At 39.7% G+C, this 27,658-nt stretch overlaps 1 protein-coding gene across 4 annotated transcripts in view; it reads right to left on the bottom strand.

The window, feature by feature from the left end:
- Window positions 1–27,658, bottom strand: part of pde4ba (phosphodiesterase 4B, cAMP-specific a) — a 298,471-nt gene that overhangs the window by 80,484 nt on the left and 190,329 nt on the right. For all 4 annotated transcript variants that reach the window (XM_034674460.1, XM_034674468.1, XM_034674476.1 and 1 more), the window contains 4 exons: window positions 8,706–8,900; window positions 5,495–5,531; window positions 5,317–5,387; window positions 3,228–3,277 (listed from right to left, as the gene is read on the bottom strand). In XM_034674460.1, the coding sequence (XP_034530351.1) occupies window positions 3,228–3,277; window positions 5,317–5,387; window positions 5,495–5,531; window positions 8,706–8,900 (353 nt within the window). The remainder of the gene's footprint in view (window positions 1–3,227; window positions 3,278–5,316; window positions 5,388–5,494; window positions 5,532–8,705; window positions 8,901–27,658) is intronic.

Below are 27,658 nucleotides of genomic sequence, written 5' to 3'. Positions count from 1 at the left end.
CACACACACACACACACACACACTCATTCACACACACACTTAAATTACTCACAATGATGCGTATATGTCACCTGAAACACTCATTTAAATCATACACCTTAACAATCCCCGGTTGCAAAATCGTAAACTTAAAATACCATCGCATGCTGAAACACTCCACTACACACACGTCAGAGTTTTATTACACGGTTTTACTCACCACACACACACACACACACACACATACACACATACACACACACACACACACACGCACACACACACACACACACACACACGAAACCACGCATTGGTTGAACTTGTTGTGTCTTTAAACTATCAAATTAAATTCACATTAAAAACATGAATTGTTCCATAAAATACACGAGGGTGTAAAACAAAAGCAAGAAAAACAGATTAAATTTGCAGAAATGAAACTGCACACTAAGTTTCAACTGAGGTTTCATTCTCACTGTTTTTTTCTTTGATGTCATATCTGACCCAAGTTGGTTTCATATAAAACAGGTAGGGTTTTTCTTAAAGTACACTCACTCTTCTCAGTTTTGTTGTTGCTCATTTTCGTCTCTTTACATAACAACAAGTGTCACAGTTTCAGCGTTCTACCTCAAAGACTGATAATCATACTGTCTTATCTAAAGGACTGATCATACTTCTTATCAGTGCGTCTTATATTACATAAAACAAAAAAAATCATACAGATATTTCTCAGAATGCACAGAGCTCATCCCACAGTTAGAAGATGCAGAAAGACGAGCAGAAATAAAGTGTGAAAATATGAATGAATCATCTGCGGTCCTAAAGTAGAAATGAAGAATGTTTGATGTTGTTTGGGACACATTAAGTTTTTAGTTGGCAGAAAAGTGCATTAATGATAGAAAACATTCCCTTTTCTTGCTGCTCCACAGTTATCCATAACTTTCACACTCTTCTTTCTGTCAGTGTATCTCTTCAGGTGACACTTCTAGATACTTTCATTGCATGTATTTCAGGCAAATAGTATCAACCAAGCGGCAACCTCTGGCTGTGAGAATTGAAGCCAATGCGGAAGTGTTAAAAACTGCAGTTTATCGAGGATCCGCTTGAAGCTGCCTCCGGAAGTACCGGAAACCACATACACACCAATTCAAAGAGCTGATCTTCACAGCAGAAATAAACATGTTTACAGCCTGGTTCAAAAAACAAGTGTAGTCTGGATAGCTCTTTTCTTGATCACACACTGTACGGGGGTGAATGTTTTTCCAACGCCACATTTTCAAAGATATTGAGATTACAAGTTTTTCATTATGAGAGGCACAGCTGTCCTGATTGACAGGCAGGAACACTGTAGCTGTTGGCTAGGAGGCTCAAACCCCGCCTCTTTATGTCACACTAGTTCAACAGAAGCTAGGTTGAGTTCAGCATATCCAATATGGCTCCTGCCGAAGATTGGCTTCAAAATGGTAAATGGACTTGTACTTATGTAGCCCTTTTCTAGTCTGTCTGACCACTCAAAGCGCTTTTACACTACTCGTCACATTCACCCATTCATACCCATTCACTCACTGATGGTAGAGGCTGCTACAGTAAGGGACCATCAGGGTTAGCTAATCTCATTCGTACACATTCACACACCTCTGAACAACAGAGGGAGCAATTCGGGGTTCAGCGTCTTGCTCAAGGACACTTCGGCATGTGACTGCTGGAGCTGGGATCTAACCTCCAACCTTCCGATTGATAGACGACCAACTCTACCCACTGAGCCACAGCCGCCCCAGTGCTTCAGAAACAGATGAGTGACGACACGGATACTAAGTCTATTATCTATACAGTCTATGGCAGGGGTGTCAAACATGTGGCCCGTGGGCTAAGACCGGCCCACCAGAGGTTCAAATCCGGCCCGCGGAATGACTTTGTAAAGTGAAAAAATTACAGAGAAGACATTAACTGCAATTTTTCAATAAAAGTAGGCTAACTACAGTTTTAAATTTGTCCTCTGGGGGTCGCGTAAACTCATAGTGCTGACTGAGCACACCTGAGCAGCGCTTTTTTCTCAAAGTGAGAAAATAGATTATACTTGCTGTTTGCATAATCCGGTTGAGATTCATAAAGACTTTTTAGAGCACTATAAGATGATCCACTAACTACTAACACTAGCACTACACCCCTGCATACAACAGTGCCCAGCAAGCAAACTGTTCCTGCTGGAGCTGAGGGGTCCAGAATAGTCAACTTTAGCTTCTTCATTTTTTTGTGCTAAAACAAAGGGAAACTTTTGGAGTTTTCATAATTTATAGGTTATTATATTATGATTTTACTAGTCCGGCCCACTTCAGATCAACTTGGGCTGTATGTGGCCCCTGAACTGAAATGAGTTTGACGCCCTTGGTCTATGGTATCAGCATATTCACACATTTTCAACTTGCTCTAAGTGGTTTAAAAAACTATCAACCTTTCTACTGATGGTCTTGCTTGCTTTTGTAGTTTGTTAAGATGCATCCGTTTTATTTTCAGCCTGCTTCATACCCAGATAAAAGCCCCTCCAAAGAGCGACTTACTCCTAAAGGTAAGAGAATGCTAAATGCTTCTCAGTGCTCATCAGCTATTCAGTAATGGTTTGTCTGCTGCACAGGTTTTTAGAGCTTTGCAACCAAAAGAGCTCCCCACTGTGGCCAAAAACAAAGCAATGAGGTTCATGAGAGTGGACTAAGACAGTAAAGACATTTTGCACAGCTAAACAACAAACTTGGACTTGTGCAGCTTCAGAAAGCAAACCAGAGTACCACCGCTCAAACTTACATCTGCAGCTGCATAGAAGACATGAAGTAACCAGCACGTAGCACACAAAGTCGCGCTGCCTCCACACACAAACACTGCACAGAAGATCACATACACACACAGTTTCTTAAAATAAAAGTGATGAAAGATTAAAGAAAGGGGGGTTTGTCGCTTAAATAGACCAGAATGTGTTTGTCTCAAGGCACCAGAGCAAGGTTAATGAGCTTGATGACAAACTAGTCTGGACTACATCATTACAGCCAGAGACGGGGGGTAAAAAAAAGTGAAAGTCCTCACGTACGCAAGTCCATAAGCAAAGGACAAGACAGAGGAAAAGAGGCAAAGAGGGAGGAGGAGTAAAGAGTACAAGAAAAAATGGAGGCAGCAGAAAGTTCAAGCTAGATTAAGGCCAGATAAGGAACATTCTTTATGTAGCTTTACAGAAGTCAAATACATAACAGGTCATTTCTTACCTGGGAGACAAACTCTGGTGATTGGAGGCTGAGTTGCTGCAGGCGACCTCCTTAAAGAAAGAAGGACAAAAGAAAAATAAAGAATATATAGTATTTCCTTCAAATCTCCTTGATGTAGTTTTTAACTTCAAAAACTCCCCTAATCCCCAAATAAAATTTGAAAAAATCATTGACACAGTAAGGTGAGTTCTGGTAGAAACAATTCAACATATAATGGATAATATTGTTATATGCATTATTGTTGAGTGTTACATGAAAGGACTGTAACACTTTAAAGGCAGTAAAGACTTAAGTCTGTGGGCTTTGCAATCGCTTAACCTGTGCAGCTGAGACATCAAGGTACCGTCTAATTCTCAAAGCATCATCAGCTACATTGCATACCAAATGTCGTCTCTGTGTCTCCACTATGAGGACAGATGTGAACAGCTCAGCGCAGCAGAGAGTGGAGATGCTGACAGTTCATCAGACTCAAAACAAGTGCAAGCTGCACAGAGCTGTTAAACCTTGTGTGTGTTAGTGCGTGAAATACCATCAGTTCAATATACTTTGTGAAAACGATAGTACAGGATCTGTGTCAGTGTGTTAGAGTGACAGCTGAAGGACAGACAGCCAACTGTGTATTGATTAATTTCCTTCAGCAGCAACTTATTGATTATCTGATGGATCTGATGTGTGGAGAGGAGTAGGTTTGACAATGGTTTATGTGTGTATATTTTATGTGTGTGTTCCTCTTGTCTATGTGAAAGTGTCAGTGCTGAATGTAGGTCAGACCGGCTGCAGGTAGTCAATATAGCAGACTGAGTGTTAATAAAGCCTGTGTGAGGGGAGAGAGCATCTTTAGAAACTGAAATGCATGTGCACACTAATACACACATTCATACACAAACATCAAAAAGCCTTTACAAAGAAGAATAGAAGGGAAGCTGCCCTACATACATGTGGGCAGATGGAGGTGTGATGCTGGGAGTATCTTTGGCTGCAGCTTTAAAGAGACATGATGCTTTGTTTGGACCAAAGCTACTATGTTGTTCACCTTGATGAGATCACTGTTTCATATATTTTAAACTCTTTATCTCTTGGTTTCTATAAACTGTTCTGAGAAAAACCGGTCATTTTATAATAACAGACAAACCTGCTGTAATTGAAGAGAAACATGAGAGGCCTTATTTTGTGTAAATACATCATATAGAAACAACACTGGGCACTAAAATGAGCTGTTCTGTGAAATATACGTTGTTCTAATAATACCTTTTTTGGCATTATTTTAATATTAAGCTGAAGTCAGATTGCTTTAAAATGTTCCACCAGTAAAATCTGCAGTGTATTTGAGTTATATCATGGTTCTGTGTATTAGTTTTAGTAATATTAAATGATTTTATTTTATTCACTCATTTATTTAATTTAATTAGCTATTTGATGTACTATTCTATTGTATTTACTTATTTATTGTATTTCATTTACTAATTAATTTTATTTTACCAACTATTTCATTTTATTTTATTCACTTCTTTATTCAAATTAATTCAATTAAATGTAATATATGATTAACTATTTTATTATATTTACTACTTTATTTTATTTTATTATTTATTTTATTTTCCTGGCCCCCTTCTGTGATTGGTGGAAACAGCTGTGATGTCAGATGGCACACTTGAGTCTGTATAAAGCTCAACACTTCCACCTTGTGGTGAAATAAAGTAACTACAGACACACAGGTCAGCCTTGGAATGTGACTTTTCTTTTTCGTGAAGCTGTGATTGAGACAAATTATTTTGAAGGAGCAGAACACTTTGATGTTTTTCCAGTTCCACAAGATTTACAACAAAGCATCAGGATTGTTAAAGAGTTGTTTTCGGATGCTTTCTACCATGGAATCAAACTAATGAGTCCCAAGGTTGTCCTGAATGGACGACATCTTGATTTATGGCCGTCTTTAAAGGGTTCTCATGATAAAATCTAAACCTTGTGTTTTATTATAGTCTGGCTCCTCCTAGAGTTCAGAAGAGTCATTTCCTGGTGGTGTCAAAGCATGTCACTGAAGAAACTACTCATCCTCATGAAGAAGCGGGTTTGATGCACAGACACTTACTTGCTGGAGGCACACTGGACATTGGTCAGTACAGTGAAGTTATTCCTCACACTTCGAAGGCTTGCCAGAACCTAGACAAGCAGCAGAAGAAATCATCGTAAGATACTTTGCACAATATTTATTCTACATTTTAATAGTGTGGTTATTATAATTATCTCATTTAGATGAAGATATTCACCTGAGCAAAAGGCGTTACGATCAGGTCATCTCCATGTCTGCAATGAGAAGAAAGAAAGATTCAGGTTACAGTCTTACATAAAGCTGACATGTTTGTACTTTTCTCTGGTGTGGTTACGGGTAACTGTTGTTGTATTGTTTATGTTACTTAAAAACAATAAGCATTAACTACCATGACCTGGGCAGTCTCATTACTGTAATTAAGTGAAAGAGAAGATGAAGTGTAGGAGGACAGTCATCCATCAACAACCGGACAGGATGAGGTGTAACCCTGAATGGGAACTCAGCTGGATAAGTGACCTACTTAAACGCCAAGACTGGGCAATATACTGACATACTCCTTTTGGTTTTAGATCATTGTGAAGTAATGTGACATCTCAGGTCCTTAAACCCTTCCTTCACTGACTGTACAGTCATGGCCAAAAGTTTTGAGAATGACACAACTATTAATTTTCACAAAGTCTGCTGTTTCAGTTTTTAGAATGGCAATTTGCATATACTCCAGAATGTTATGAGGAGTGATCAGCTCAACTGCAATTCATTGCAAAGTCCCTCTTTGCCTTGAAAATGAACTTTATCACCAAAAAAACATTTCCACTGCATTTCAGCCCTGCCACAAAAGGACCAGCTAACATCATTTCAATGACACACAGGTGTCACACACATTAACACAGGTGTGGGTGTTGATGAGGACAAGGCTGGCGATCAATCTGTCATGATTGAGTGACTGGACACTTTAAAAGGAAGATGGTGCATGACACCATTGTTCCTCATCTGTTAGCCATGGTTACCTGCAAGGAAACACGTGCAGCCATCATTGCATTGCACAAAAAGGGCCTAACAGGGAAGTTTATAGCAGCGAGTAAGATTGCACCTCAGTCAACCGTCTATCGAATTATCAAGAACTTCAAGGAGAGAGGTTCAATTGTTGCCAAACAGGCTCCAGGGCGCCCAAGAAAGTCCAGCAAGCGCCAGGACCGTCTCCTGAAGGTGTTACAGCTGCGGGATCGGGCCACCACCAGTGCAGAGCTTGCTCAGGAATGGCAGCAGGCAGGTGTGAGTGCACCTGCACGCACAGTGAGGCGAAGACTTTTGGAGGAAGGCCTGGTGTCAAGGAGGGCAGCAAAGAAGCCACTTCTCTCCAGTAAAAACATCAGGGACAGACTGATATTCTGCAGAAGGTACAGGGACTGGACTGCTGAGGACTGGGGTAATGTCATTTTCTCTGATGAATCCCCTTTCCCATTGTTTGGGGCATCTGGAGGAAGGCTTGTTCGGAGAAGACGAGGTGAGCGCTACCATCAGTCCTATCTCTTGCCAACAGTGAAGCATCCTGAGACCATTCATGTGTGGGGTTGCATTTCGGTAAAGGGAGTGGGCTCTCTCACAATCTTGCCTAAAAACACAGCCATGAATAAAGAATGGTACCAGAACGTCCTCCCAGAGCAACTTCTCCCAACCATCCAAGGGCAGTTTGGTGATGAAGAATGCCTTTTCCAGCATGATGGAGCACCTTGCCATAAAGCAAAAGTCATAACAAAATGGCTCGGGGAACAAAACATTAAGATTTTGGGCCCTTGGCCAGGAAACTCCCCAGATCTTAATCCCATTGAGAACTTGTGGTCAATCCTCAAGAGGCGGGTGGACAATCAAAAACCCACAAATTCTGACAAACTCCAAGTATTGATTATGCAAGAATGGACTGCCATCAGTCAGGATTTGGTCCAGAAGTTGATTGACAGCATGCCAGGGAGAATTGCAGAGGTCTTGAAAAAGAAGGGTCAACACTGCAAATATTGACTTATTGCATGAATTCTGTGTAATTCTCAATAAAAGCTTTTGATACTTATGAAATGCTTCTAATTGTATTTCATTATACCATAGAAACATCTGACAAAAACACCTAAAAACCCTGAAGCAGCAGACTTTGTGAAAATGTAATATTTGTGTCATTCTCAAAACTTTTGGCCATGACTGTAGAGTACCCATCATCAGATCTCTCTCTAGGGGGCAGAGTGGGAGAGCAGCAACAGAGCCTTCAAGGAGGTCTGTTGTTCATGCAGTTCAATGGTAAGTCAAAGAGCAGGTGAACAGTGGGTTCAGTGAGTGAGAGTTAGGAGACAAGTGTAAGTTTTATTTTAAGTCCAAATTTTTAGGGTCCAGCATTCCTCTGGGGCAAGAACCTCATTAGAATACTTAGGAGGACTTGTTATTCTTTTTTCCTTCTTCCTTCTATTGAAATTAATTTCACATTTAGCATCCCCAAAACTTCACACATGCATCAGGTCTGAGGAAAAATGTGAAATTTTTGAAGCCCTCTTTAAATGTTAACAAAGGTGTCACTATAGAATATGCCTTCACCTACATGTATGAAAACTGGTGGGCGTATTTATTTTTTCAAGATGTACAAAAAATCCTCATGCACCCATACTCAAAACCCAACAGTCAATTGTATTTGGTTTTCAAAATAATTCCCTTACTTTTGATTTATAGGGTCCACATTTAAACAGGGTGCATATTTGAAGAAACTTCTCCTAAGGGCTTCAATTTTACCTTCATTTTTGAATGTTGCAAAATTACCTTGCAGCCAGATAAAATGAAAAAAAGCAACTTGAGCATAGAATAATTTAAAATGCATTACGTTTGCAGTGAAAAACCCTTTGAAACATATGCTGAAACTACCAAACATACAGTTAATTCTTTTTTTTATTATTTAATCCTGTCAATAAATAATACACTGACTGAACATTTGTTGACTTTGATGTCAGGTTTCATATGCTTTAAAATATCAAAAATGTAAAAGCAAAACTGCTGTCAGATTCCAACACAGTTAAGTGAGATAATGAAGAAGCTACTGGAAATTAAAATCAGAGCTAATATTTAATAAAACTACAAAAATAATAAATAAATAAGAAATTATTATGAGAGCAACATGATCTATATAACCTGGGTTACACAGAATATGCTTATTCTAAAGTTGATCCCAGTAACATTTCAAAACATATGGGGCAGGGCATGTCTACAATTTGTTGCATCACCTATATATACATCTATATATAGAACTATATAACCTGGGTTACATGGGGCACCTGACACATATTTATTAAATGCGGTCCTTGATGTGAAAACGTTTCAGAACCGTGTTAAACACATGTATGCCTTTAACTGTGCAGTATTTGTGTGCATGCTGTGGGTGTGTCTTTAGTCCTTACAGTTCAGAGGCGATGGAGGAGTTTCTTGACATGGACTTTGGGGACAGGTCATAGTCGCTGTCCGAGCGGTAAAGAAAGGACTCTCTGCGCTGGTTGTGACCCGGGAAGTTGGTGTGGAGGACCAGACCAGAGCCGGGGGAGGCCTGGGGGTCCAGAGGGCTGCAGCTGGCAGATGGGCCATTCTCCACATCGAAACTGAAAACAGAGAAACGCAGAGTCTTTACTATGTTAGCTTTAAGGAAGATTCACTGAAGTTGTCCAGATCTGAGAAGACGCATGTCGAAAGACTGGCTGGTGATGTGCTCCAGGAACTACACATTAAACACCACTGTTCTGACTTTACATCAATCATTATGACTAATTAAAAACCCTTCCTCTCGTTCTTTCTTTGAGCACTTTGTGGACTTAAGTTTAAATGAACGAACACTATGAGAGAGAAAGAGCAATTTCCCTCTAAGAGATAAGCTGCAGTATCATAACATCATTATGTACGGTAAATGCTCACACACACACTCACACACATAACACGGCTTGACATGACCAGGCTAGAAAGGTTAGAGTGACATACTGAAGTGCTCAGTGTTCATTTCCTGATGAGGATGAGGAGGAGGATGTTTAAGGTGGATCTGGATCTCATTAAGAAATCATCAAAGAGTGAGATGAGGCTTCACAGTGGTGGTGGTGCACCCTCCTGGAGACGTCTCTATGTGTGATATGTTTTTATTTTCCACTGAAGTCTTTGCTTTTGTGCCTTGCTGTCTTTTATGACTGTGGTCTGCCCTCAAGGCCGTCACTTCCTCCTCGTGTGTAGTAAACACAAACCAGAGTGGCCGCTGGTTACACTACAAACCTAAAAGTGCCTCCACATCCAAAATTCTGTTTTGCTTTTAGTTGCTCTGTGTTGATGTTCGACCTTCATTAAGCAGAATGACGCACGTGCAGCGTTTTTATGTTGAAATACTGTTTTCACTTTCATCAGCTTTAAAACTTTTCTCTGTGCTCCCCTGAATACAGAGGTTAGAGGAGGACTTCAACACCACCAGTGGATATGATCGTAACCGGTCTGAAAGCAACTTCAACTTCTTAAATTCAAGAACATCGGGACAAAGACATGATGTTTTTTTAACTATACCTGAAAAATAATAGATTCCAAAAAGGAGGGAGGATGAAAGAGTTTCAGTAAAGAAAAAACACCTTGACATGTTGCTAACCCAAATATGGACTGCTGTATTTCATCCAATTAAATCAATCAATCAATCAATCAATCAATCAATCAATCAATCAATCAATCAATCAATCAATCAATCAATCAATCAATCAATCAATCAATCAATCAATCAATCAATCAATCAATCATCAAATCAATCAATCAATCAATCAATCAATCAATCAATCAATCAATCAATCAATCATCAAATCAATCAATCAATCAATCAATCAATCAATCTTTATTTATATAGCGCCAAATCACAACAAATGTTATCTGAAGACTCTTTCCAAACCTGTACCAAATGGGAAGCCAATGAAGTATTTTGAGAACTGGGTAATATGTTTGAGTTTTCTTGTGTAAAATGAGTTTTCATAAAGCAACTCTGAAGTTTTCTTCCTGTAAATACAGTGCTAAGGAGACTTGAATTGTAAAATACTGCATATTGATAAATGAAAACTAACCTCTGCACCATCTGTATAAAACAACAGAGTAGACATGTCAGAGTTTTGGGGGTTTTAACATCAGGGAAAGGGAATGAAAAGCAAAGAATGCTTCCTTCTACAAATGATGTATTCTGGGACTAAAAAATGTTGACATTTGCCTCTGAGTTTAGGACTCAATCAGTAATACAAATAAAACACAGACGGATTGACGCAGAGTAAGTTGCTTTTGGGTGAAAAGCATTTGTTTAAAACAGTGATTACAAACTGTTGTACAGACGGGAGAGAAACAGGAAAGAAACCAGACAAAAGACAACAAATAGAAGAAATATCCTAAGTGCACTAACCACCTAATCTAAAGTGAGTTAGTCCAAGAGATTGAAAAATAAATCAAGTTATAGTGGCTTTAAGATGTCTTTTCAAAAATACATGGACTTGACTTCTTTTGGACCACACAGGAGGCTGATCCAAAGTCAAGGAGTAACTAAAACATGAACACAATCACCTTTTTTTGAGCATTGATCTTCAAAGTGGGACACAAGCCTTGAGAGGACAAAGCCATTTTTTAGGGGCCTAACAAGTTATACCTCCAGATTGTACATTAAAGGGCCTCGACATGACATGACACAACAAGATACACTATATTGTCCCTGCAGGGAAATTATTGGACCTGAGTTCTGCACACCACAGCTAATCTTCCACCCAAGTTGCCTTGTCCTCTAACGCTGTTTTTTGTGCTGGCAGCACCTAATTAATATTCAAGAATCAGCAAACTCCAGCCGCGAGATATGAAGCCAATGTGGCAGAGATAAAAACTGCAGTTCCTGGAGTGTCCACTTGAGGCTGGCTCCAGAAGTACCAGAAACAACATACACATCCATTCAAAAAAGCCGATCTTCACAGCAGAAATCAACATGTTTACAGCCTGATACAAAAATGAGTGTAGTCTGGATAGCTCAGTTCTTGATCAGCACACACTGTATGAGGGGTGAATTTTTTCCTAACTCGGTAAATTTGAAGATATTAAGATTACGAGTTTTCCATTATGAGAGGCACAGCTGACTTGACTGACAGGCGGGAACACTGTAGCTGTTGGCTAGGAGGCTCAAAGCCCGCCTCTTTATGTCACACTAGCCAGACAGAAGTTTGGTTGAGTTCAACCTTTCCAATATGGCCCCCTGATGATTGGCTTCTGGGTGATGTCACGAATACTAGGTCCATTATTACAGTCTATGATTCATACCCAATGTGATTCAGCATTGCAAGCACTCAGCGTCCTCAGCCTCTGCGTTATTTTTCTCACAGCACTCTTAGTTCCAACTTTTGAAACACTGCTGCTCATCAATATCACGTCTTGACCAATCAGAATCAAGTAGGGGTTGGACTTCTGAAATCAACTTTGTCAACAACAACGGCTGAGGTCCATAAGTAGGAGAAAAGTTATCACACCAGTTGCTTGTTGAAATGCTGTTGAATGAAATCAAGTATAAAGCAGACAGAGCATTTTAAAACAGACCCAACGGTGACTACTTAGGGAAGTGGAAGTGGAAGTGCACGGGACTACTTTCAGAACCTAGCAACAGTAAACGCTGATGAGAAGCGCTCTGAAATTGAAGTCGCTGGCGCTCCCAGTGTAAAAAAAAAGAAGTCCCTTCAAAGATAAACTGAGCTAACCTGAAGGTTCAGAGGAAACCAAGCTAGGTTTGTATTACTGTTTTTGATACAAGTTGCTTTCAAACAATAAAAAATGGATTTGCAGAATAATGATTAGCTATCTGAAATGTGAAGAAACATTTCAGATAGGTCAGGGATATTAAAAAGAAAGGAGTGGAGCTTTAAAGGGGACATATCACGCTTTTTTCATCAATATATATTGGTCTAAGAGGTCCCCAAAACATGTCTTTAAAGTTTATGCTCAAAAAAACACTTTGAAATCAGATTTTGGTCTGCCTGAAAAACCCTCTTCTTCATTCCTCATCAGAACACTCTGTTTTCTCTCTGACCACGCCCCCTCAGGAAGTGGATGTGCCTCGGCTCTCCAGCACGTTGATCTAATGTTTACATGTTGGCTGAATATACACGGCTGCTCACAGATCACGTTACTTCAACCCTCTGAATCTGATCCTGACGGAGAGGCGCCTGTAGCAGGACCTTTCTGAACCATTGGTCATAGATTTAGTGTTTCTTGTTGTTTTATTTATCAGTATGTAGACGTGTGTCTTGGTACACAGCTACGAACATGTAGCTATGTGGCTATGCTAACTAGCGCTAGCACTTATCCATGATAAATAAAAATCATCCACTAGATCTTCAAATCTGCAGACGTGGGGAGTAAAACTGACCTCTGCCAGAAAGGCAGCAGGACCTTTTATGAAGGATTGGTCACAGATTTAGTGTTTCTTGTTGTTTTATTTGTCAGTATGTCGACGTGTGTCTTGGTACACAGCTACAGCTACACAGCTAGAGCTACACAGCTAGAGCTACACAGCTAGAGCTACACAGCTACAGCTACACAGCTACAGCTACACAGCTACAGCTATGAACATATAGCTATGTGGCTATGCTAATTAGCGCTAGCACTTATCCATGACAAATAAAAATCATCCACTAGATCTTCAAATCTGCAGACGTGGGGAGTAAAACCGACCTTTGTGTTTATTAAGACAGCCTACAACTAGCATGCCTCCCTCCTAAGCTCCTTGTTAGCACACATTTGTGCAGGTAATGAAAAACAGAGGAGGGATTCAGTATTATTTTATACAGTCTCTGGGCTGAACAAGCTCCGAGCTCTGACTCTGTGACAGACCGGATATTGTTGTTACGTAACAAAAACACGGAAGTCTGAAACGGCTCGTTTCACACACATTTACAGAAAGGTGGAGAAATCAGAACAGGGGCAGAATGGATTTTTTTCATTCTCGGGGGGTTTGTAGACATGCCAGGGAAACATATTTCAGGTAAAGAACCATTAAAAAGTCCATTTTGCATGATATGTCACCTTTAAAATGCAGAAATTAACTCATTTCATAAAGAAGACAGCAAAGTTCTGGATCAGCAGCCACCCTGGTGCTCTTACTGCTTGATGAGGATAAGTTCATCTCTCCTTTTTCTCTATCAATTATGACGCAGAGCTACGCCACACACGTTATTTTCTATGTAATTTCCCCTTCAGTGTACTAACACGTCTTCCTGATGCTCTAAAATACTGTACAAAGGGTGAACGCACAAGATCAAAGGGAACTAAAATGAGCATGTATGTGCAGGTTATACATGCACACACATGCATGCCTGCACTGTGCACCATGGATTGAATGCTTCACTGCTCTGCCCTCAGGACTATCTGCTGCTTTGTGTGATGTGATCACGTGCAAAGAAGACTAAATTTGGAGCTAGTGAGGGCAAGTCTACTCATCCACAACACACATCTTACAACCCATAATTTCCTCCTCTTTCCCATCCTTACAAAAAAGAAAAAGCTTCACAACAAAAGGGTAACATTTTCACATGGTCAGGAAATTCACCCAAAGCCCATTTATCCATTAAAAAGCAAAGACCAAGAGTCTGTATTTTTATGCCAGGAATGTTCTGGAGAGTTTAGATGTTTTGACTCCATGTAGGGGAAGGAGAGCCAGATGAGATAAATGATGAGATATAGAGCGAAGTCCAAAACAGGCTGCTTTCAAATGCAAAATAAAATGCACATTGTGAGCGATAAGTAAGTATTCACAACCTCTTTTCAAGTTTAAGGAGTCCTATTATTGTATGATAATATATTTTAGGCTTTGTTCTTTGAAATGATTGAAGCATAGGTAAGAGATAGTCCAGCAGTAGTTCTTACAGTAGCTATCACACCATCTTGGGGTGCATTACAGATGGCCTAATGATCAAATACCACTCATTTTCAATTTTCATCACAGTTGGGGTATTATGTTCATCATGTTCTGGCTTTAAATTGTACCTCTGAAACCTCTGTAGAAGCTATTCATGATTTAAAGCTCAAAAGACTCTTTACTTATCTCAAGTTGGTGTCATTGAAAAGCTGCATTTCAGCTTCAGTCTGAAACACTTCATTTAAGACACTGTCTCTTTAAAACCCACCGAACAAGCCCAGTTTCTACTGATTGGAAAGCTTTCTGGAAGCCTCCTCCAATGTTACCATGCTTTACAGTCATAAGTTAACAGGTGTATCTCTATTTGAAGTGACAAATTATGAAATATGGCCACATGTTTGGACCGTGAATCTGACCTGTGAAGTTGGGAAGTGGGAAAATCTCTAAACTGAGAAAGTCTTGTGAGAATTTTTTAACAAACCCTTCAGAGCGGTCTCGTCCTCGGATTGTTCCAACTCATGTTTACCTCACAGTTTGAAACTTTGTCCTTGTTTAGTAATGAAACCCAACATTAACTTAACATATTTTTTGTAATTAAAGAAATTATAATACCACCTCTTTAATGTGCATTATGATCATTTTTATTACAATTAAATACATGTAAGATTTAAACAAACAAACATTAAAACTTGACATCAAAATTACTTAAAACTGCAGTTTCTCCTCAGCTAGGAAGGAGAAGCCATGGGAACTTAAATCACTACTGGAAAGCTGTAGCTTTAACAAGTCTGGAATTGAAATGTAGTATAAGAGCAACATTTAAGAAAAGTTAATATAAAACCAACATATCAACATAGATTGTGATATGACTCTGTTGTGACTGTCTGAATGACTGATGCCAAAGTCAGCGTCTGGTTTTATCCTACTACTGACTGCACCGGCTGTAACCAGCCGGGTCCCATTAACGCAGCTAAACATGTTTAAATATTTCATCTCTGAGGTCCATTCCTGACCTTTAAACCATCGCTGTAATAATGTCAAAGCCCCAATTAGAAGCTTTTCTGAACTTTCAACTGAATCTCTTTTTACAGATGTGTTTATGTGTTTGCTGGATGGAGACTGTGAGACTCTGCGTCTAACAGGCGTTTGGAACTGGTCTGTAACTCCTCTCTTAAAGCTGGGGTTGGTAGTCTCGGAAAACTAGCATGAATTTGAATGTAGCATTTCCTCAGGACTCCGTCTAACCCCTCCCCTCCTCCCTCAGAGCTCCTCCAAAACAACGCCCCCCCCCGCTCACATGCACGAGTGCCGCTGACTTGCGACCATATGATGGTGACTGATTCAAAACCGGTCCTCACCAAAACATTCTCATAGTGAAAGTTAAAAACACAAACAAACATGGCTGCTGTTAGTACTCACAACTGTCATGCTAGCATTATCCAGTTGTACCAGTGACACGATATCAGGAGAAAAGTTATAACACATATATAATACTGTAACAGCTCTACTGTTTGTTAAACAGGTTCAGTGTAGATGTTCTTAATTCCTACAGTGTTGACAGTAAGTGAAGGCGAGGAGAGGTGTAGAGTGTGTGAGAGGGAGAGAGGAGAGACAAGAGGAGAAGTTCTTCATTCATTCAAACATTGATTGTTGTTTTGTTGGTTGTCGTGATCACGGCCGACAGTGACCGGTTATTAAAGATCAACGTGTTCACGAATCGGCTCGTCATCCCTACAGCGTCCGGACGGACGCTACAATAAATATATATTTTCTGTAGGACTTACTGAATGTCATTAATTATTCTGCTTGTTGGTGAGAGCTTTTTAGACTCTGATCCAGACTACAGTCCTGAGCAAAGCACCTCATCTGGTCAGAGGGGACAGGCCCGAGGTCGAGCGAGAGGGGCAGTCAGTAGAGTCAGGGGAAGCAGAGGCAGGAGACGGGGACGAGGAGTACACGCCGGGGAAATGTACACGCAGGAGGCGGGCAGAACGGCAGGACAGGATTTGAATGGTTTACAATTTTGGCACCCAAAAAACGGTGATTGGTTGGTGTTTTCCCAGGTTTACTCCGGCTGTAGATAGTGTCTTTTTTTACCTCTTTTTTAAGAACACATCATGTATTGATTACCATCAGGACATAAAGATCATTTTAACCAGTATAACAAAAAGTGGATCTAAATCTGACTACCAACCCCAGCTTTAAGTATTTACTAAAATGCAGATAAAAAGCCAATAATGTCATGGCTGCAGAGTTTTTGGTCAGGTTTACTTCAAAGGAAAAAGAAGGGATCATTTAAACTTGAACATAAAATGTTATGTTTTCTCTTTAAAGTTCACACAAAACAACAGAAAAATTGAGTAGTTTCTTTAGCTAAAAAATGGAGGATACAAAATTACCAATTTCCTAATCTTATTTTTTTTAACTTAAACTTAGATGATGTCCTCATATGTGTTTGTTTTCTCCTTAACCCAAAGATATTCATTTGACTCTCAGTGAGGTGTAAATAAGCTAATTAAAAAAAAAATCTAAGAATCAAAAAGTCAAAGAAAGGCAATATTTTTTCCTAGATAAAAATCAAGTATTTAAAGCTATTATGAGTAGTTTTTAGCTGCTTATGAAATAGACTGAAATGAAACCTGATACAAAAGGTGATAAAACCATAAACATATAAAATCATTATTTATACAAAGTTATTTTACTGTCTGAAACTTCTGCCTGTGGTAGGTGCCAGAACAGCCTTTATAAACTTCTTTCAAATCAAAGTTTCTCAATGTCTTTGCCAAAACAAACCTGCATATGACCCTGAAAAAAATATTCAGGAAAGAGATAAGGGGTATCGCTTTCTGTAGAAGGGCCGCCAAAATCCACACTAGGGCTGTAAAACAATCAGTATTTCTAAATGCAATTAAATGCTGAATCCAAATAAATTATATTTTTATTTATATATTTAAAATTCCATTATTTTGAAGGTTTAACTTTTTTTTTTTCTATTTTAACAATATAAAGTAATTCTTACTGATGTCTTGATTTGGAAAACAAATGCATGCTGTGAAGCTTCCACAGTGTTGTCTTTTGTGATGCACCTGTATGCTTAGCTCAGGTGACCACTCAAACTCAGAGTACATCAGTGATCAGCTGCAGCAGCTTAAATACAGTGTGCCCAAAGCTACAAAATACATGCTATTATAAAGCAGAATAACAGGTTAAAGTTGGACCTTTATCACATCCCAATAAACAGTTTAAAGCTGACAGCCCTGATAAACAGATAAAAAGTCCACACAGGAGCTTCTCTTAATCTTTATGCAACACTACACAACAAGAGGCATGTCTTCTTTTGTAGAGGCACGATGAGAACAGGGATTGTTTATCCAAATTGACAGTTTATAAAAGTGCTTTCACGACAGCAAGCTTCCTAGGTATTGCGGAAACAGTCAGTCAAACTGGCATGACTGAAAGGAAGCTGAAAGCCTTTGAACAGGGAGCGATCAGGCTCAAAGCGTCATCAGATTTCATGACGCACACTTGTGTTTATGTTGTGTAGGGTGCAGGATGGCACAACGTCTCTATGCCTTCCAAAGAAAAACCAAAGCTGTCATGAAGATGGAGCGATGGATATTTCAAAGTAATTATGGTCATAATGCTGCTTCAGGGTATTCAGAGAGTTTGGTGTGTTATTTCACTAAAGCAATCAGGAAGCGCTCCAGCTGACCTTCAGAACATTTGCTAGAATGACACCACATTCCGTTCCCATGATCCCCCTGCTCCTGTCTGACTGATGAGCTGAGTGACGTGCTGAGAGGATGATAAACTCACCGACGGATTCATTTTCTAAATGTTTGTATGCATTTCATTGGACTCTTATTAGCTTCTGGCTATAACTACAGCTTTTAATGAAATTCAAGGAAACTTGTACACTACAAGCACACAAATATTATTTTACCTCCAGTGTTTCCTCATTAAGGTAACATGAGAGCATTTCCTCAGTTCATTCAGCAAATTATTTAGATTTTCTTTTTTATTTATTTTTATTTATTTATTTATTTTTATTGTTTTTAGTGTTTTTATTACTTTTGTTGCATATTGTGTTGTTAACCTTAGGATTGTGGGGTGGGTTTGGGGTCGGGGCTGGGGCTGGGATCTCTTTCTTAATTGATTCTATTTGAAGTTGTTTTTCTTGTACAGCACTTTGTGTTACAATGTCATTGTATGAAAAGCGCTTTATAAATAAAGTCTGATTGATTGATTGATTGATTGATATGACCGACAATCATCTTTGCAATGCAACCAACTACATGTTCCACAGAAAGTCATCCATAGATTGAAGTCACATCAACATAAATCTAAACCAAAAAGTGATCTATTCAGTGTTACTTTTATATAGGGTTTCATTATTTATTAACCTTAAATTTTTATATTGATTTTAATGTTGTTTCATTAATGTAACTGTTTATTTATTGTTATTTGTCTACTCCATTTTATAGATGTTTTTTTGATTGCATTTATTTTATCTTCAACCTTTATCCTTACCCGTTTTAAATGTCTTTTATTTTAACTATTCATACCTTTTATACTACTATTTTTTTAAACTTATTTTTACATATATTTTATTGTTGTTTATTGTTTTCTTTTCCAGTATCTAGCATGCCATTATTTTACGTCTGCTTTTTACTTGTTTTCAATTACTGTAAAACACTTTGAATTGCAATTGATTTGTAAATGTGCTTTATAAATAAAGTTTAATGGGTTGATTGATTGAACATGTTCTATATTTGGTTATAACCTGATGAGCTCTTCTGCATTTTTGTGGTTTTGAAGGTGTGCCTTGAATGTCCTGTTTCAAAGTAAAACTGAAAGCTTGAGAATGGAAAATCACCTTTGACCTAGTTTGTTGTTACCTCAAATTCAGTGTGTGATCACAGGCCAGAAAATGTCTTTCTTTTGAAGTAGACCAAGCTCTGATAGATTTTGATTCATCCAGATTTAGTTTCAAAGGACCAAACTAATTTTCTGGATCTTCTCTTGGCTGAAAAAGTAAGATAACCGGTTCATGGATCAGGAAACAGAAAATAATTCATGTCAACAACTTTCCTCAAATCTAGTGTGGTCACATTGGCCTGATGATCTGATGTAGAGTCATCTGTCTTTTATCTACAAGAAAGAGATTTTAAAAAAAGGAAAAAACATGGGGTGATTGATAGAGAAATCAACTGTAACAGGAACTGACGATCCACACCAGGTTGGGAAAGGTTTGTGGCACATGTTTTTTTTCCTGAGAAGTGACTCCCTCTTCCAGCTCAAAGACAATGGTTCTGTTCCAGTTTTACAGCAGTCACTGACCTGCAGCTTGAGTCATATTTGCCAGCATTTTGACAGCTCAGTATCCTGCATGTTGAGTCATGTGACAGTAGGTGTGGGAAGATTGACAGAACTGTTTCACAGACGATTAAAATAAAGGTAACTCCCATCTGTCCAAAAATAAAATGTGGACAGTCCCATGTGACAAAACATAAGACACTGAATCAGAACATTCCTGCCTTTTTGCACCAAATGACATGAAAGCAGTGTTTCTGAGATCTCCACACTCAAGCTACAAGTATACATGAAAAAAAGAGATAAAAGCATGGAAGCCTTGGAAAACATGTTTGTGATAAGAAAGATGTTCTCTTGATATGTAAGGGATAATGTATGGTTAGCAGGTGGTTATGGGAAATAGAATCTCGACAGGGTGAGACAAGACCCAACGCGATAGATGTACACAGTTTTTAACGTTCCATGGTGATGGATTCTTCTCTGCCTGTTGCGGTGGATTTAACATCCATCCATCCATCCATCCATCCATTACCTTGACCGCTTATCCCGTTAGGGGTCACGGGGGGCTGGAGCCTATCCCAGCTGGCTTCGGGCGGAAGGCAGGGTACACCCTGGACAGGTCGCCAACCTATCACAGGGCTAACACAGAGAGACAGACATCCATTCATGCACACACTCACACCTACGGGCAATTTAGAGTGATCAATCAACCTGAGCATGTTCTTGGATTGTGGGAGGAAGCCGGAGAACCCAGAGAGAACCCACACATGCACGGGGAGAACATGCAAAGTCCACACAGAAAGGCACCCGCCCGCCCGGCCAGGGATACGAACCAGGAACCTTCTAGCTGTGAGGCAACAGCGCTACCCACTGCACCACCGTGATTTAGCATGAAACTGTTAAATCTCTCCTTCTTCTCTGAGCTCTGCGGTTCACACACATTTAAAATTAAACGAGGCAAATGTGAAAGTTAATAACCATAGTCAAGGGGTTTTAAACAAACAGAAGCAAGCATCTTACACAACCGGAAGATCAGTAAGAAAGCCGGGTAATAAAGGAAAACAACAAATTTTTATCAGAAATCAGACGTGAGCAAAGATTGGGTATTGACAACTCTGGCAGTGATCTGGACCGGACAAGTCAGAACAAGAGCAGCTGATATTGATCAAACCAGTGACTTTAATAAATGCCTTCAGTGATGTCTGCAGAAAAAACTAAATGTCTTTCTGTAAAGGAAAAGTTCACAAAATCCCATCCTTTCTTTCTCTCTTTTTCCCTTTCCTTCTTTATTTCTTTTAATTTTTGTCTTCTTTTTCTTTCTTTTCATCCGTTTCTTTCTTTCCATCTGTCTCTTTCTTTCTTTTTGCCTTGATTCATTTTTGTGTTTTTCTTCCATTCCATGAGCTTGGGAAAACAAGCTCTTATTCTCAGGCTTCATAATCTCATGATCCCGACCAACAAGACAATAAAATGCTGTTTTCTGTTGTTTTTATATCAAAATAATTAACTCATGATCTCGAGATGAAAGCATTAATAAAGAGATCATAAACATGGTTGTTCTTGGCTTCGGCTCAAAGTGGAACTGAGTTAAGAAAATATGCAAACAGATATGTCAACACAAGGACAGTATTTTTAGCAGTGTTGTGTACAGGGGGACACTCAGTGATGGAAAAAAATGTATTTCTTTTGAACCAGCATAACTTTTTTTTCGCTCCATCTCCAGCCACACTTCTGGACATCAACAATTCCATGAGTCACAAATCATGGGAAGAAGAAGCATTTCCCAGACGTATGCATCACTCTTTGACGTCTGTGCTCAACACCGCTTCATTTGCCTGACTTTGTTTGTCTATTTGTTTGTTTCTTCTTAAACTGCAGTGAGGAGAGCTCTCAAGGCCACAAAGACAAGGAATGACAAAATCTGTGTTTTCTAGATTTTCGCTCTTTTACTTAAACTCTTGAAATGTCCAACATAAACACCACTCACTGCTCAGCTTAGTAAGCTAAAATACAAACACACACACACAACTCTAATGCAAATGTGGCCAAACAATAAGAAATGCAGCATTTTAGAAAGGGAGAGCAGCAAAGAGAGGGAGGGAGAGAATTCTCATACTTTAAATGAATTCCTTCCTTCCTGTGTGTTATGGCGAGAGGAAACCGGCCACCATTTGTCTGTCAGGTTGTGCAAACAGAGGTGCTATGGTTACACCTCCTGTTTGTTCCACTGGTGGCCAAGCTTTAAATATTATTTCTCCAACACACACTTGAATTAAGTTCTTTTCCTGCTGCTCAATGAGCACTTCTGTTAAAAAGTGACATATAAAAACACCTGCTCCATTGAATTATGAGCAGAACTGTTGGTCAAAATGTGTTGCAGACTGACGAAAGAGTAGAAATGTAGAAATGTTTGGTGCCTGGGAAAAACATTGGATCCTAAAGCGTCCTTTTTGTCTAACCAGCCGGCTCGGTGAAATGTGCCAGAGCTCTGAAACACCCCAGAAGGATGGTGATCTGATTGAGTGATCCCATCAGACAGAGCAAAAATAGCAGCTGATTTTTCTGCTCCAAACACTCACAGTGAGATTTCTCTACATGGATGTGCAGCACAAGTATTTAAGAATAGTAAGTACCCCAGCGAGTCTACACATGCACATGCTAAACGAGATATCTCCCAATGTATGAACTTTTATAACCCTGCAGGAGAAAATTTAAAGTCAATTTAATGTTGTTATCATTATCCAACAATCATCTAGATCCAAAGATGGTCTGAAAATAATCTCTGTTTACATAAAGGGCAGGATCTGTAGATGTACGGCCTACAAGGTTTGGGTATCAGAAGTGTTCTGGTTTTCGTTTGAGTATTTTCCACTAAGTGTTTCAGCAGGCACCGGCTGTAAACAGGGGAAAAGGGGCTGGACGAAAGCCACCGCAATACAATCCTGAAACCCACCAATGGAGCTTTAAGTTTGAAAGTAGAATGAGACTCTGTTGATCAAATGTGGTTGAGTACCTTGTTCCACCACTGGGGACACATTGTCTCACAATCATTAAAGGGGACATATCACGCTTTTTTCATCAATATATATTGGTCTAAGAGGTCCCCAAAACATGTCTTTAAAGTTTATGCTCAAAAAAACACTTTGAAATCAGATTTTGGCCTGCCTGAAAAACCCTCTTCTTCATTCCTCATCAGAACACTCTGTTTTCTCTCTGACCACGCCCCCTCAGGAAGTGGATGCGCCTCGGCTCTCCAGCACGTTGATCTAATGTTTACATGTTGGCTGAATATACACGGCTGCTCAGAGATCGCGTTACTTCAACCCTCTGAATCTGATCCTGAATCTGATCCTGACGGAGAGGCGCCTGTAGCAGGACCTTTCTGAAGGATTGGTCACAGATTTAGTGTTTCTTGTTGTTTTATTTATCAGTATGTCGACGTGTGTCTTGGTACACAGCTAAGAACATGTAGCTATGTGGCTATGCTAACTAGCGCTAGCACTTATCCATGATAAATAAAAATCATCCACAAGATCTTCAAATCTGCAGACGTGGGGAGTAAAACCGACCTCTGCCAGAAAGGCAGCAGGACCTTTTATGAAGGATTGGTCACAGATTCTGTGTTTCTTGTTGTTTTATTTGTCAGTATGTCGACGTGTGTCTTGGTACACAGCTACAGCTACAGCTACAGCTACAGCTACAGCTACAGCTACAGCTACAGCTACAGCTACAGCTACAGCTACAGCTATGAACATATAGCTATGTGGCTATGCTAACTAGCGCTAGCACTTATCCATGACAAATAAAAATCATCCACTAGATCTTCAAATCTGCAGACGTGGGGAGTAAAACCGACCTTTGTGTTTATTAAGACAGCCTACAACTAGCATGCCTCCCTCCTAAGCTCCTTGTTAGCACACATTTGTGCAGGTAATGAAAAACGGAGGAGGGATTCAGTATTATTTTATACAGTCTATGGGCTGTACAAGCTCCGAGCTCTGACTTCCTGTTACAGACCGGATATTGTTGTGACGTAACAAAAACACTGAAGTCTGAAACGGCTGGTTTCACACACATTTACAGAAAGGTGGAGAAATCAGAACAGGGGCAGAATGGATTTTTTTCATTCTCGGGGGGTTTGTAGACATGCCAGGGAAACATATTTCAGGTAAAGAACCATTAAAAAGTCAATTTTGCATGATATGTCACCTTTAAGTAAACCAATCCATGTTGAATCGATATCGTGCCAAATCAAAACAAAGATGATCTCAAGACACTACAAAAGAGCGGCTCAAGATTTTGCTGCTTGTTATATTATCTACAGGGCTCAACATCAATCCACTATGGAAGAACACTTGAGCAGGAAGACACCTCGAGAAGAACCATAGTCAAAGGTGGAAAGCCATCTGCCTCCATCAGATGGGATGATAAAGGGAGACAGAGAAAGACAAGGACATGTAAGAGTCTTCTCTACAGCACGCATTATTGAAAAGCAACAGACTTCAGTCTTTATTTATCTCCCTCAATGCTTCTTCAATATTTACACAGTCTACCAGCAACAGAATCATGTGGGAGAAAAGATCGTCCTTGGAATCACATATTTATCTAAGAAGAGGTAATAATCGAATATAAACTGTAACCACAGCCAAAAATACTCTTTTGTATTTTTTACTTTTCCTCCAAAATAGTAAAAATTTATGGAGGAATCAGTTCTGCTGTCCTTCAAACCACACTAATAAAAAACCTGAACATAAACCACTGCTGGTCCGAACCAACATGAAGCTGAAAACCACAGATTAGTCCTCTGCTGCTCATCTGATGCTGAAAGCAAGAAGAGAACTCAGGAATCCAACCAGATCGAGCGCTTATTAATAGAAATTAGGCCACTAACGTAATGAGGGCTTCTGCCAAGTCATTATACATGCGCATTTAGGAACAAAGTCACCCAGCAGATGCTCTCATTTACAAATCATTTACAGTCCAAATACACAGCCACATGACAGGAAGCACCAAGCAGACCTAGACGATAGGTGTGATGATGGGGGAGCAGAAGATATGGGCGCCGTCACGTTTGTGCATTAGTGGGAGGGTAAAGGGAGAGATGTGTGTCACAGACAATGACACACTGGACACTTATTTGAGCGTAAAGAGAGGGACTGAAGTTGACTTTTTTTTGTTTATTTTGGGGCTTTTTATGCCTCTATTGAGAGGACAGGGTAGAGTACAGGGAAACATGCGGCAAAGGGGCATAGGTTGGAATCAAACCCGGGTTGACCACCTCAAAGACAAAAGCCTTTGTACATGGGGTGCAAGATTTAACCACAAGGCCAAACCTGCACCCCAATTTTTTTTAACCAGTGGTAAAGCAGAGGATATGAATATACAAAGAGAGAGGAACTTTGGAAGGATTTGATTTCACACAAACAAAACAAGAAGTTGAATTGCATTGTGGTATCTCTTTTCCATCACATCCCCTCGACTGTACAGTGAAACCACAGGAGGTCAGAGTCTCTGATTCTCTCTACTGCTCTTGCTGAACGCTGCACTGGATCTACAACTCCATTAAGCTTTATAACTCTTTAATAGGATGAACTTGTGTACTCATTGGTTATCAAACAACCCAAGTGTTTCATAGTAAATCACAGTTTTCAGGTCCATCTTTTACAACGTTACACTCTGACTGGTTACTCCTGGTATCAGATTACTTTCAGATTGACTTCTGCAAAGCATTTGACAATTGTTTTATGCTGGATTGGACCCCATGTTTTAGATTATATAAGTATGTAAATGGGTCACTGTCGAATTCATTGTCTTTATGGTTTCATTTAAACAGCTGCTAATGTCCCTGAGGGGCGATTCGCTTTGCAGACAGTAGTCCACACACAAACACAATGCAAACAATAACCACACACAACACAGCACAAGATCCACATGCTGTCCCCATAGATCACAGTGTTTACAGATTATTAAAGCCGACTGAATAAAAGACAGTCTGTATCTGTTCGTGCTGCACCTGAAGACTGAACCTCCTCCCTGATGGAAGCATCTGAAACTCCTCATGTAAAGGATGCTGGGGGCACTGAACAATGACCTTTGCATTGGAGATGGCTCTCATTTCATAAATGTCAAAGGTCATTAAGAGAGGCACCAGTTATCTTACAGCATGATTTTCACAAGCTTTGTCTTGTTTTTAAGACTGAGACTGCCAAACCAGCAAATTATAGAAAAAGCAAAAACAGACTCAATAAAAGCAGAATAAACAGTTCATCAAAGTCCACGTTAAAACTAGCACGTTAAAGCTTGAAGCCCTAAATAAGAGTAAAGGCTTTACCTTTTTTCTCCATTCCTAACCCCATATCCTTCTAAAACCACTCTAATTCAAACCATGACCCACTGCTGAGACTCCACCACGAGACTGAGATCTACTGGATTTATCAATGTAAATTTGTATGAAGCACTCCTTAGAGATCTGCTCTTAAGTCGGCTAAAAGATCAAACATCATCACCCTTGCTTGTCAGCACAAGGATTAGCAGTCAGTTCATAGTAAGCCTGAAATGCATGGCATATGTTGTGTCCAAGCTGTACACTCCAGCTGCACACCACAAGCCAGGCCAGATGTAAACAAGCACAGATGACAGATGGTATCTTACAGCGCAATGTGGTTCGGCCGTGCTTTGTTCTGGGGAGATAAAGTTGTAAGTCGGCTGTGTCTGGTTGAATTAGCGTATAACCACTCGACCAGAGCAATGTGTGACCAGCACAGGCATGTGGACGCTAACCTGCAGAGAAGCTGGTGGTGCTAGCTCCACACCCCACAAACCATTTTGACATATTTTACCCACAGACTCAGCGATCCTGTGTTTAGCAGTATGGAATAAACTATACTCTGAATATTTTCTAACAATCAGGTTAGCTAGTTTATTAGAATTTAAATTTCTGATTTAACATCAAGGGATTTAGTCGCCTTGAGACACCCCTTACACTTATTACAAATTAGCTTCACCACAACATCTACTCTCTTTCCATTTTCAAAAAACATCATAACAACAGTGTTTGACTTCTCGTCCGCAGAGTGTTGTCAGGGAAAACTTGATCCCTCACATCATATCAAATCAATCCCATCCACAGACAGGAGTCCTGCACCTTGAAGGGATTGTTTTTCTGTTTGAGTTCTGGGACTGGTATATTCATATTGTAAATGTGTAGGTAATTCTGTATCTATGGACCCCTACAGGTATATAACTATGCACATGTATGCACCTTGTTCCTCCTGTTAGGAGTGTCGTTCTCTCAGTCTCATTGTTGTGTTGTCTTGATTTTTTCTTTCTTTCCTTTTTTCCGTTTAAATGAAAAACAAAAAACTGTACATTTGTACGCAAATTACAATGTCATTGAATTTTGCTCAATAAACAGAACTGGCAAAAAAAAAAAAAAAGGAGTCCTGCACCTTTCACTCCTGCCTGTTGACACTGTGGCAAAAACATTAGCCTCAGTTAGTAGAATACATAGGAGGTATTTCTGTTATTAAGTTTGATTCGTGTGGAGAGCAGAAAACTTTAGATTCATAGGTTAATGGCTGTCAAGTTCCCAGCAAAGAAAAGAAGAAGAGAAGAGGTCAATCGTGCAGAAACAGTGAGGGAGGTTCAGATACAAAGAACTGAATGAAAGTGACCAAATTGAAGACAGCCACAAAACAGAACATGGTATTGGCTTTGGAATGCTGAAGGACTGGATGAGTGAAAAAAGATGTCATGGAGTTTAAAAGTTACGGCACAGAAGACCTTAATCAGGATCATTTAATGAATCATGTCAAAATGTCAGAGGGACACACTCAAGTTTTAACAGTGAATTAAAATGATCATTTTAATGTTCACCTTCAGGCTGAGATGAAACCCTCCATGAGTATTGTGGTCCTGCACACCCTGTCAGGTTTCCTCTCTTCCCACCACATGCTCACTCTACATTAACCCTTACATATGATATGCACTTCTCTGTTTGCATTTCCCCTAGAGGCCTGAAAGTAGGACTTAACTTGTAATGGAGTACATTATTGGAACACTTCCTCCACCACTGTAGATAACTACATTTGACTTTGTCCTTTGGCACCGTCATCTTAACCCTTCCGGCCCTGCTACCGCTCATCATCATTATCGTCAGCA

Source organism: Notolabrus celidotus, chromosome 2 (assembly GCF_009762535.1).
Source record: "Notolabrus celidotus isolate fNotCel1 chromosome 2, fNotCel1.pri, whole genome shotgun sequence".
NCBI classification, from domain to species: Eukaryota; Metazoa; Chordata; class Actinopteri; order Labriformes; family Labridae; genus Notolabrus; species Notolabrus celidotus.
Note: the sequence above shows the minus strand (reverse complement) of the source record. Positions and strands in the feature narration are given on the sequence as shown.